Here is a 12997-nt window from a genome sequence, read left to right as displayed (position 1 = left end):
CCAATGAGGAGCCCAAGTCTCCACTTCAATGATGCTTTCAAGCATGTCATGAAGGGCCTTAGCATCAACAATTGCATCTGGGAGTTAACAGCTGGCAAAAGAGGGAAATCGTGATACTTTCTGTGGGCTGGCATGCACTACCATAATGGGCTACTGCAGCTTGGCAATAGGTGCCAGTGCTGAAAACAACAACCGCCAACATCAGCCTATACTATGATTTTCAAAACAGTTATTTAAATAGTAAGTTTTGGCGACACCATTAGCAGCATTGATGGAAAGGATTTCTTTTGCCTAACACTGAGTAAAGAGCTGAATTAATGTAGACCATTGAAGTGAGGGCATTTTGAGTATGGCTGGGCTTCATACCTTCTGTGGCAGAGTCCTTGCATTGGACTTTCAGCCATCAACAAAGTTGCACAAAATGAAGGCACCCCACCTAAATGCATTGTTTGCTGCATGTGCATTATCTCTTTGATGGAAGGATGCCGATACTTCAGCTTAAAAATTGCATGCCACAATTGGCTGGAATTGTGAATTGACAGGAATGCGGCGAGGCGAATCAAGGAATCTGGGACCTTGGTGGATGACAAAGCCAATATTCTATCTCCTTTAACCAATGGTATTTAAGGATAGAGGAAGAAACAAGAAAACTAAAGCAGAAAGTAGGGTTGATAACAGTTGAAATTAAGTGCAGAAAGAGAAATAAGGAAAGATTGGATTAAGGGAGAAAAAAGAAACAAAAAGTGGGGAAATAATTAAAAATTTTGATTAAAATATTATGAAAATTTCTAAGAACAATTTACTTACTACTCCACAGTTTCAGTTATCTGATTTCTGGGGCTTTGAGTTCGATTGGCATTGTGGGATTCAAGTCTTGCCATTAAAAGAGTCCTTGCATCATGAAGTAAAAATTTTTTTAGCACATTTAACTTGTTTTAACAGTGCAACTAAGGCAATTTCTTGAAACTCTTTGGGAGGTTGACACCAAATTCAATTTTTTGCGAGGCAAGTGGCGCAAATCATCCTGCAATCTCTGGCAGTTCACATCTCGTGGCGTATCTCTTCCTGGCCACAAATTGCTGGGGTAGTTACATGTTACTGATGGCGTGTGCATTAAATTCTGGACCAACAATTGCTATCAAGAAAGACTTCTTACTCTATAGTTTATAAAAGCAGAAAATAAATCTCCACTGTCCTATTATATGTTATGTTTGATTTCAAAGTATAAATTAATGTTCTTCAGGAAATATCTAATATCTTAAAATTAATAACAGAATCCCTGATGGGTACTAAGAATTTTAATAGTTTGAAGGAAAGTAAGATGGTAATTATAAAAAGGTTTAGTAAAATCCCTAGGTATAAAGAATGGTGTCTCTTATTACTTAACCCTCAGGCCTATAAAGAGCTAAAACAGTGGTGTCAGTCAATACCTTTCATCTCTAGCGGTTGAAGTTCAAATGCATTGCAAGGGAAGCATAAAAATCTTTATGGGCAATGGCTGCTAAGCAATAAGCATAACTGTCGGCCTAATTCCTGTTGGACAAATCCATAGTAGAGTGATGTACAGGGAGATTCAGTTTAGAGCTTGACATTGCTATTGCTTGATGTTGCTATTTTTGTGCACAACCTTTTAGAAACTAAACTTTCATAAAGCAGTATGTTTTAACACTTTTTGGTTAACATCAGCCTATACTATGATTTTCAAAACAGTTATTTAAATAGTAAGTTTTGGCGACACCATTAGCAGCATTGATGGAAAGGATTTCTTTTGCCTAGCACTGAGTATAGAGCTGAATTAATGTGGACCATTGAAGTGAGGGCATTTTGAGTATGGCTGGGCTTCATACCTTTGTACTTCCTTTAAACAAAAGAAAGAGGCTTGCATTTATTTAGTGCCTTTCATGGTTTCAGGACAACCTGAAATGTTTTTGAGCTAATGACGTACTTTTGAAATGTAGGAAACATGGCAGGTATTTTGTGCACAGTAAGATCCTGTGAAAAGCAATATAGATTGTTTTAGTGGTATTGGCTGAAGAATAAATATTAACCAGGACACGGGGAGAATTGAGTGCTCTTCGAAAGAATGCCATGGGATCTTTAACGTCCACCTGAGAGGGCAGACAAGACTTTGGTTTAATCTCATCCACAAGACTGCACCTCCAACAATGTAGCACTCCTGAAGCATTGCACTGAAGTGTCAGCCTAGATTTTGTGCTCAGGTCTTTGGCGTGAACTCACATCCTTCCAAGGCATGAGCACTACCTACTGAACCATGGCTGATGCAAATCAACAGGTGGAGATAATTTTTAACTAAATATTAATGGTCCTTTGGTTAACATAATACTTCATTTACGATACTTATTACAGGGTAAGTAAGCCCATTGAGGCGGGAGGGGGATTTTCATCAGACTGTTGTTCACACTGAAAAACAGGTTGGTTAGCAGACTAGATTAGGGAAAAAAATACCTCCAGGCCATTGATTGCCCAAGTCCTAGTTAACTCCATTCTCTATCAGGACTCAATGGCTGGGGCTAGCACTTTGACCCAAATTAGAACCTTAGTTCAGTATTTAAATTGTAAGACCTATGCAGGATCTGAATAGCATTTCTATGCACTGGTGGGTGGGACATTCACTGTGCTCTGCCCAGTGGTGCTGAGTGGCTCATTCAGCAGTCCTTAGAGGAACTGCTGGCTAAATACACCACCTGAAACAAATAAATCAGTGGCTTTTTTGAGATTTAGTGGCCAGGAAGAGCATTAGTGTATTTTCTGGACTCTCCCAGAGCCAGCAATCGCTAAAATCAGTGAGAAGTGCAACTTTTCAGCTCCCTCGTTGTTGTTAAAAACCCCTTATGAAGTTACACCAAATGCATTCGAACATATGTAACTGGGAATTTTAACGGCAACGTGATTAATTAAATTTGATGAACAACAGAACTAGCCCTGAAAAATTAACTTTATAATTGTGGAGTGCAGTTAAATGATTGATTAGTTAGATTTTTTATCTTCCACCTTCACCTTATGTGAATGTCTCAATTTTTAATTTGTTGTATGTAAAAAAAAGATTTTATTTTACTGATTTTTGTTTCCTTTTGGGGGCTGGGCACTGTTGGTCTCTGAAATCTGTGATTGGCTGCTTGGACAGCCTGGTGATATCAGTCCAGCTCCATGCAGTGCATGACCAGCAAACAGCACTGTAATCAGTTGCAGTACCACTACACAATGATAGAGGTGAAATTCTTGGCAGAGAAATCATTAGACCTCTTGGCAAGACTTAATTCAAAGTCAGTGGCAAGTGCCCTTGCTTTGCCACTGACTGCAAGATCTTGCCTGCTGAGAGTTCAGATTGTACATCTGGAGGAATTGTTGTCCCCGAATATTAATGTAATTGTACAAAACTCAAATTTTTCCAAAAGGCCCAAAAGTGGGATAGTTAAGTTATTCCCTCAAATAACTCAATATTCATGTACACTTAATGACTATCTCTTTAATCTGTTGCTGGTCAGTAAAACTTACTCCTGAAGTGCTTCAGTGGAACCTGGATCATCCAACATTTGATCTTTGCTGCGGGAACTGATTTTAGTTGGGTGTGGGGCAAATACGACAATTGAGATAAGGGGAGGAAAGTAGGCCAGGATACTTGTTCCTGGTCAGTTCATTCACTCCAATTGTATTGGCGTTGTGTGAAGGGAAAGATCAGCTTTGGCTTTGAAGCACCCATCCCCTTGCCTCCCTGTCAAAGTGGGATGACCTGAATGATGTTTACTCTGTCCGGGCAGGTACAATTGACCACATTAGTAAGGTAGTCTCTCGCACTGGAATGGCTAGCATGAGTCACAGCCTTTGAAGGAGTTTAGAGTCGAGTCGAGCCTCCAAACAATGAGATGTTCTGCACTTTTATGGTATCCCAACTATCTGCTATACTTTGTAATCTCTTATTTATGCATTACTGTACCACTTTTTAAAAAAATAAATCATAATCAAGTTGAGGCACTTGCCTGAACAGATGAGCAGGTTGTTTCCGATGTGGAGAAAGAGCATTTATTGCAGAAAACAAAGCATTTTCTGACATTGCGAAGTAGAAAAATACTTTTGGTAGCCTTTGAAAAATGCCATGAAGAAGATTTAATGGATTTTACAAAAAGGTAGTAGCCTAGAAGTTACTGTTGGTAAGTGTAAAGTTTATCTAGTTCTGATGATCTTTTATTGTCCATTATTTTAGTGGAGGCATAATGGTGCATCAAAATAGCGGACAGAGGAATGTCATATGAAACCATTATTTGTTCGCCCATTAATTTCCCCAGCAATTATTTCTAGGCTAAAATGACTTGAGTAGGTGAGTCTTTTTAAATTGCCCTATTTATATGCCTGTATATTTCATCAATAATGTTGAGGGTTCGTATATAATCACTTTTATTTTGCAAGTGTGGTGTTCTTCACTGTCAGTACTGATGTCTAATTTTATTTTACATTAGTTCACTAATCCTGTATAGTTTGGTTATACTTGATTCCTCCTTTCAATAAGTTCATTTTCTCCTTGATATTTTGGTGTAAAGTTCCACAAAAAATAAGTGATTTACGCTCTGTAAAAAGAATGTCTTGATGAGTTGATATTTTCACATGACTGTAGAGGCTAGTTATGGTTCCAAATACACATCCTAAAAGTGAGTTATAACTTGCTCAAATATTTCAACTGAGAATGACATGGCCACTTATCATGCTTTAATTTGCCTGTATGTATAATGTTGTCAGCTAGGCACAAGAAAGCCATCTTCAGAATGATATTTTGATTCATATGTAATTGGAGCATTAGTAAATTAAGTAATAATTTAAATTACAAACTTTGGTTAAAATGTTTTGTACACAGAAATTTTGATTGAAGTTTCTCCTTAATTTTCAAACAAGTTTCATTTTAAATCATGTCGTTAATACTTTTCACTTTTTGTATATTTTTGTCTTACTTTTCCCTCATCTTGCCTTGTCAGCTGTTCAGCTGTCTCAGCCTCCTGTGTGTGGCATAGGTTGGTTTTGGGATGTGGCATCTCTGTGACCACTGTTAATGGCATCCGGTGATACCTTCCCCCATTACCATACCACTTGCCTCGATTTGGCTCTGAACTTCACCCAGCTGATTGAAGTTTGAGGCAGGGAGGGTAGATGAAGAGACACATGACCTTTAGGTTAAACTGAGTCACACTGAATTGCTTGAAGTTGAAGGCACACTATTAAAATAAGTCAGCTTCATGTTTAAATGTTGCAGCATATGTCAGCATGCTTGCCTACCTTTTTATTGGTTGTTCATTTTGGATGTTGGTTCAATTTACTTTGAACCACAAATACGAAGTAAAACAGTTTATTTTGCAGATGCCATGACTTTAGTTGGATTATGGGATCAATATGAATTCATTAACATATTCTTTACCATTGAAAATCATTGATCCAGGTGAATTAATTTGACAAAGTAAAGGTGCCTCGGGTATTTGAGCTTAATCTATAAATCACATTTATATTTTTGTTTTTCCTTTATAAATAAATTTTATAGCCTTTGAAAGCTAAATAAAATCTCAAAGTTTAATTAATTCTACTGGGTCTGCGCTTCTACGTATTTGTAATCTTTACGTAAATTCATTATTTCTGACATACTGAGTGCAAAAAAGGTAAAATTTCATGAAATTCAGAAGAACAAATCCATTTTGCAGCCTTTGGAACTGGCCTCCATATGACTTTCCATTTCTATGAGCTATACCACCCATTTGGTTGACTACTTTCCTTTTTTATTCCTTTTTCCACAACACGGGCTTGAAGAGAATGCAAGGGTCTCGTTTTTGTGCTTTCTGAATAGATTCTTTAATTAAATGTCTGTTGCCTTCATTGCCATTCATTTCCCTTTCTCTCTAACCATTAATTTCCCTTTCCCTCATACCACCCATTTACCTTCTCCTTTACTGGCAGTCATTTCCATTTTACACTGCTATCCACTCCCACTTACTGCTGTACATTTCCCCTGTTCATGTACCACTCAACTCCACTCTCCATCCCATTCTCCTCCATCCCACAATGGATGCATTTTTCCCTGCCTAATCTGAACCAAGCCTGGTTAAGACACTCAGCAAGTCATAGACTTCTCCTTACCATCTGCTCCGTGTCAACTGCCAGAATTATTTTCCTTTGGTATTCTGTAAACGGTATGCAATTCCTAGCCATTAATGTTGGGAGTTTAAGACGAGGATTGAGATCTGCCCAGGGAGCCCCAAGACCCCGAAACAGAAAGACTGGGAGGCTGGAATGGTCCTTGTGTTGACTCCTCGGCAAACAAAAAGCTGACCATTAAACTGAACAGCTGATAGCATGAAAGTTGTGTTCCCTGGAACTTTAGATACTACTTCTCTGCTGTTAATGACTATACTCTGCCTGATTAGAACTATGTGAAAGTGATGATAGGTGATCACTTGGTGTTCCCCATTTATGTTGTGACTGAGATTACTGCTTCCTCCCTAGCACTTGATGGAGCCCTGTTAGAAAGGTATCTTATTGTTCATTCCCACTACAAGTATAGTGTTGGTGCACAGCAGTTGGACTTTGAAAGAATGCTGCTGACTGTGTAAACTGAGTTCTGAGGCCCGAACTGGCTATGAAGCAACTACCTTGGTCCTGACTCTGGATTCAAGCTGCACTTAACTGCAGCATTGAAGTTGCTACATACCGCACTATTTGAATGTACTCTTGAAATTAAAGTTGGATCTGTGTTAATAGTTCCGTAACTTACTATGCCATTATTTTACAGACATTTACATATCCGAAGGATAATGATTTTTTAAACAGTAAAGTAGGTTTTTAAATGTGTAAATTTGATTTATTAAATACAGATTAAATATACATTTGTTTATATTGAAATTTATGGGTCTGAATTTTTCCGTCGGTGAACTGGGGGCGGGGCCTGCTCGCCAACGCGAAAATGATGCGGGATGACGTTGGGGGGAACCCCCAACGTCATCCTGCCCCATTTAAATATTCAGGAAGGCGGAACAGCGCGATCAGCTGTCCGTCCACCGACCTGTCAATGGCCAATTGAGGCCATTGACAGGGTAGTTAAAACAATTAAAGGCCCTGCGTGTCCAACCTTAAGGTTGGTGGGCAGGCCAGGAGCCCTGGCGGGCTTCTGAAAAAACATGAAACCTCATCCACTGATGAGATGAGGTTTCATGTCGGTTTTAAAAAAGTTTAATAAAGTTTTTGTGCACTTTATTAACATGTCCCATCTTGTGTGACATTGTCACATGAGGGGGACATGTTAATGATTTTTTAATTTTTCTATTTTTAAACTTTGACAACCTTTCAGCGATCTCCCTAAGGCAGTACTTAGCCTCAGGGAGATGTGCGCTCTTTCGTGCGCATGCGCGAAAGAGTGCACTCGCGCATTTGGGGAATCCCCCCACATGCACAGGAAGCGCATAGCACTTCCTGTCGGGCATCACGCTAGGCGGGCCTTAATTGGCCCGCCCACTTAAAATGGCGGCGGGGCCCATTTTGGCGGCGGCGATCAGCTGCCCGCCCGCCGTCAAGACAGTCGGGCCTGCCCGCCCGTCAAGGGCAAAATTCAGCCCATGAAGTGAATTTTTAGATCTGCAATGAACATTTTGTTTTGCCATTGACCTGATGAACATGTACTTTAAGCAAATATCTTAAATAACTATTTTTTACTGGGATGAAAGGAAAGGAAAGACTCAGCAGGTTGGCCTTACACTCATTGGAGTTTAGAAAAATGAGATGTGATCTTATTGAAACATATAAGATTCTAAGGGGGCTTGACAGGGTAGATGCTGAGAGGATGTTTCCTCTCATGGGGTAATCTGGAGGCACAGTTTTAAAATAAGGAGCCTCCCCTTTTAAGATGCAGATGAGGACAAATTTCTTCTGATGTTTATTAGCCTTTGGAATTCTCTTCACAGAGAGCAGTGGAGGCTGGGTCATTGAATATATTCAAAGCTGAATTAAATGGATTTTTGATCAACAAGGGGGCAGGCAGAAAAATGGAGTTAAAACCACAATCAGATCAGCCATGATCTTATTGAATGGTGGAGCAGGCTCGAGGGGCCAAATGGCCTACTCAAGCTTCTATTTCTTCTGTTGTTAACTGTTGTAGCATGACCGAGTTGCCTATTTGTAATAGAGTTGATCTGCAGATAACTTTCTAAGTGGAAACATTAGGTTTATTTACAATACAGCCAGCAATAATTACATGTGTGCTTTCAATTCCATCACTATCTCTACGCTGACTGTGGAGGTAGCACGTGCTGCCTCATGTGATCTTGCATCACAGGGCTATTCTTAAATGTATAGCCCAACATTTAACAAAACCATAATTACTACATTCCTCCCCCTTTAACTTTGCTATACATATTGTATTTACAATTATATTTATCTCATGACATTATAATACTTACACAGGTCATGAAATTTATAAGTTCAGTCTTTCAGGTGGTTTCTTGATTAGTGTGGGATGTCGCAGCTCCTCCTTCTCCTCCAAATTTGGAAATATTAGGCTCAGTCTTGTCCTAAGACAGCGTCTCATCAACAATCCTTCTGGTGTTGCTCCTGTCGTCGTATGGGGGCTCGTTCTGTCATGAAAAAGAAAGTGTGCAAGCTTGGTCTTCAACGAATCACCTGTTAACTTGTTCATATTTGTCTACAGCATCTAGAATTCTTTCCAGATAAGGCCTTGGAAGTAACTTGTACCTCTTTGATTTTATCTTCAGCATCATCATCCAGCAAACTATTGTGGGTCACTGGAATAATATCAATAGGCGCAGTTCGATAATTTGTTTATTGCCTCCTTTGAGTGTTTATAGGTGCTACCAGCCACCATTTTATTTTCTTTTCGGAACCTTCTTCCTTTTATCATCTTCTTTCTACCACAGAGTTTAGACTTGTCCTTCATTTTGATTTCACTGTCAGCCAGACTTCTGTCAGGTGAAATCTCAACTTGTCTTAGTTCAATAGTTGAGCCTCCCAAAACTTCATTATCTGCTCACCTATTGGCAAGCTCTCTGACTTTTGCTTTCAAAGCCTCTTTGACTTCATTTAGCTGATTCTTCAGCTTTTATGTCTCTTTTTTGTATTTGTTGGCTGCCTCCTGGAAACTTGAACATTGATGTGTCTTCTCTGCCAACTAGTTCTTCAGTTTGTTCAGAGAGGTGCTGAATTCTGTTTCTCTTCACACTCTTCCAGAGGGACAACGTTGACCTGGGGGAATCTTGTAGTGTGTGAAGGTCTTTCAATAGGTTTTCCTTTTCCTTGCAAAGGTTACTCACTTCGTCTTGAACTCAGTCATTCAGCAGGGCCCCCTTGAGTTTCTTCTGCTGTTCTTCCATGATTTTGTTTGAGATGGGCTGCATTTCTTCAGGTTGTTGAGTACTTACACACTCCTTTTCCATCCTGTTGCGGTCCTTGCGCATTCCAGGCTCATTCTGCCATACTTTGCCTTGTTCCTTTTTCAAGACATGAACTCTTCCAGCTTCCTTTTTAAAATCTTGCTGGCAAATCAAGGTTGATTTCCCTTAACCAGCTTCGCCCTAGAAGGCTTGGCCCTCTGCCTCTCAATGCCATCACGGGTAGCTGTGCCAATTGATTTCTATAATGGACGGTTACTCTGCTAATACCTTTTACTTGGATTTCTTCGTCTGTATACGTTTTCAATTTTGCAGATGGTTGTTTCAAATTTAATTGATGTTCACCATTATTTAAATATCTGAAAGTGTGTTCTGTAATTACAGTAGTGGAAGCTCATGTGTCTACTTCCATTTTTACAGGTTTACCATTCACTTGTACTATGACTACTATTGGCTCTGTCTTCCCAACTTTCATGTTAAACAATGAATTTGTTGTTTCAGGCTTTGTCAGAATTTGTTGTTTCAGGCTCTTCTACAATGTAGATTTCTTTGGGCTTCTCCTATTGTTTGCAAGCTTGTTTAAATCTCTGCACTGTCTCATATATACTTCTGTGACAAAAGTAACATTCTACTTTTTTAAACTGACCATCGCTAAAAGACTGTTTCCACATCGATTAAAGTTGTTCTTCGGTTTAGCTGCTAAATTATTTCTTAATTTTCGGTTAATAGGGGCTGCTTCCAGCTTTGTGGCAGAGTCTGGCTTTATCGCGCCTCTTTCAGCTGACTGTTCCCACCTGATTTGTAGTACAGTGCTATTTTGCGCCCCTTGCATTGCTTGTGAATCTCTTACAGCGCTTTCTGTGGCCAGCGCGATTTCTAACACCTTCTTAAAATCCAGATTCACTTCAGCCAGCAACCTTCTTTGAATAGTGTCTTCTTTCACACCACACACTAAACGATCTCTGAGCATGTCATTCAGAGTCTTGCCAAACTCACAATGTTCTGTCAGTTGCTTCAAATTCACCACATAGCTAGCAATTGTCTCACCTGGGGCTCTATTTCGCAAATTGAACCAGACCCTCTGCACCATGACTGAGGGCTTTGGTTGAAAATGCCCCTTCATGAGGTCCACTAATTCTGAAAAATTCTTCAAATCTGGGGCACTGGGTGCCGTCAAACTTCGAATCAGACTGTAGGTTTTGCTCCCATGGTGCTGAAGAGGATTGCTTGCCTCTCCTCTTCCCCATGATTTTGTTCGCTTGGAAGAAGAACGATATACTCAGACTAATCGTCTGTGGCTGGCTCAAAGGGATCGATTCTATCAAATTGTGGCATTTTGGGTGAGTATACCTTCTGCTATTTTAAACAGACATTGATACTCACAATCACTGGGTGAGGCATGGTACCAATTACAATTTATCTTGATTTACCCTGATTTATCCTCGTCGCCAGTTTGTTGTAGCATGGCCGAGTTGCCTATTTGTAATATAGAGCTGATCTGCAGCCAACTTTCTAAGTGGAAACATTAGGTTTATTTACAATACAGCCAGCAGCAACTATACGTGTGCTTTCAACTCCATATCTATCTCTACACTGACTGCGGAGGTAGCCCACGCTGTCAACACATTGGTTTACACAGATCATATGATCTTATATCACAGGATTATTCTTTAGGATACAGTCCAACATTTAAAAAAACCATAATTACTACATTAACACAGCCCATTTAATAATTTAAACAAGAATGAACGGTGAAGAACAAACACAGCTTTTTAATAATAGAAACAAAAAATGTCAGAAATACTTGGCAGGTCAGGCAGCATTTATAGAGAGAGCGAAAAGCAGTTTTTTCAGATTTCAAGCATCTGCAGTATTTTGCTTTTGTCATTGTTTTTAACAAATTGGATCTTAAATACATTCCAGTACATAGAGGGAATGTATTAACGTACTGCTATAAATGCTCATTTAAACATTCAAAAACTAAGCCTTCATGCATGAAATGGGAGTGAACAGGGAGTGAATTGGTCCATTAAATTTCTCTGCTTGGATTAGGTGCTGTAGCCCATGGTGTTTCTGTTTGCAAATAAATAGAAATATGAACATTAACCACATGATGAGGCAGAGATTTGACCATATCGTTCTGTTTACCTGCGCCATGTATTGTAAACCATGTTCATGGCCAGTGATCATATAGTTGTATTATTGATCAGTTCACTTTAAAGATCAGAATTGAGCAGTATGTGAACCATTAGAGTAGCTATGTTGTTTTGCTAAGAAATGTGAATGACGGATGTGAATTTTAAAATTGCCCCTGACATATGACAGAAATGTTATTCTTGTTCAACTATTGATTCCATTATTGTTCTATGGAATGCCATGTGCCAGCAGGTGAGCTGTCATCTCTTCCCTGTAAATGGAGAAGGAATCATTTCTATCCTCGGTTACTTCTGCAGTGTGCACATGAAGAGAAAATTGTACTTTCTGGGAATTCAACACTTATGATCTACTTTTTGAATCTTGTCCACAGACAGTCTTTTGATTGACTATCAGTTCACCTTCAGCCTCACCCAGGATGATGACCGCCATTACACAGCTATCAACTTCATGGCTACCCCAGAACAGGTTGGTCTTGTTTGTACTGATAGTGTTCCCTTTCTTTCATGCAAACCTTTTGATTTTTTTTCTTCCAAACTTTGTGGACTTTAAGAATTTGCATGCTTGGCACTGACTACTGGTAAATATATTTCGAAGGGCAAATCACTGTGTTTTAAGAATTGTATGCATCCACGCTACAGAGCTTTTTCACTGCTTCTGTGTATTTAAAATGTAACTGATTAGCCAATAAGATGTTGTGTATGTATTGGTATTCTTGTTGTTTGCACTGTGATGCTGGCAGCATACATTTTATGAGAGAACTTCTTGGATTTTGCAGTGAGCATGTTAGTCCTGATTCTCATTGGTCTCCGGCTCTGATCCTAAATTGTGAAAATGCATGCATAGCAAACTTTGCCAGGCACTGGCGATGCAGATTTTAAATTAATTATCTTGCAAGAACAAGAGACAGAGTCTATGAAAATTTGATTAAAATGCTCACTTGTGTTTTAGTTGATTTATTAATAAAAACTCTGTGGATAATGAAAGTGCAGATATTTGACACTTCACTATGTCTAACCATTTTCAATGTTGTTGCTTTCCAGTATAGTGGAAATGATTTTTCATCATCTGTATTATTTGAGTTTATAATCCTAATTATTTCCAAAATATAATGCAAAGCCAGTAGGACGACACAAAATTAAAAGCAATTTGCAAGACATGTTGCCAAAACACATTGCCACGCCTGTCTTTTCAGCATTATTTTACACTTACATGAATCAACATTTCACAAGTCACAAACTTGGAATGGATAGAATATGTAGGTAATTATTAATTTTCTTTTTATAAGTTGATCACTTAAGGTAACTTGAATGAACAGTTACATTTGTAATAATGTCCAGCAGTAGAAGGTGGTTTTTATTTTCAGCTGAATCAAAGCTCAGAATTTTTACAGCCTAGGGGAGGCATGTTAAGCTCTGTGCGGAGAGTTAAATCTCTTAAAAGTGACGTCGGGT

The 12997-nt window shown here is 39.1% G+C and overlaps 1 protein-coding gene across 8 annotated transcripts in view; it reads left to right on the top strand.

The window, feature by feature from the left end:
* atrnl1b (attractin-like 1b) overlaps window positions 1-12997 on the top strand; it is a 1047255-nt gene that overhangs the window by 455468 nt on the left and 578790 nt on the right. For all 8 annotated transcript variants that reach the window (XR_013579731.1, XM_078564667.1, XM_078564670.1 and 5 more), the window contains exon 22: window positions 11917-12011. Coding sequence is in view for 7 of the 8 variants with exons in the window: in XM_078564667.1 (XP_078420793.1) it covers window positions 11917-12011 (95 nt within the window). In the remaining variant the exon portion in view is untranslated. The remainder of the gene's footprint in view (window positions 1-11916; window positions 12012-12997) is intronic.

The sequence above is a fragment of the Cetorhinus maximus genome, chromosome 20 (genome assembly GCF_964194155.1).
Source record: "Cetorhinus maximus chromosome 20, sCetMax3.hap1.1, whole genome shotgun sequence".
Classification (NCBI taxonomy): Eukaryota; Metazoa; Chordata; class Chondrichthyes; order Lamniformes; family Cetorhinidae; genus Cetorhinus; species Cetorhinus maximus.
Note: the sequence above shows the minus strand (reverse complement) of the source record. Positions and strands in the feature narration are given on the sequence as shown.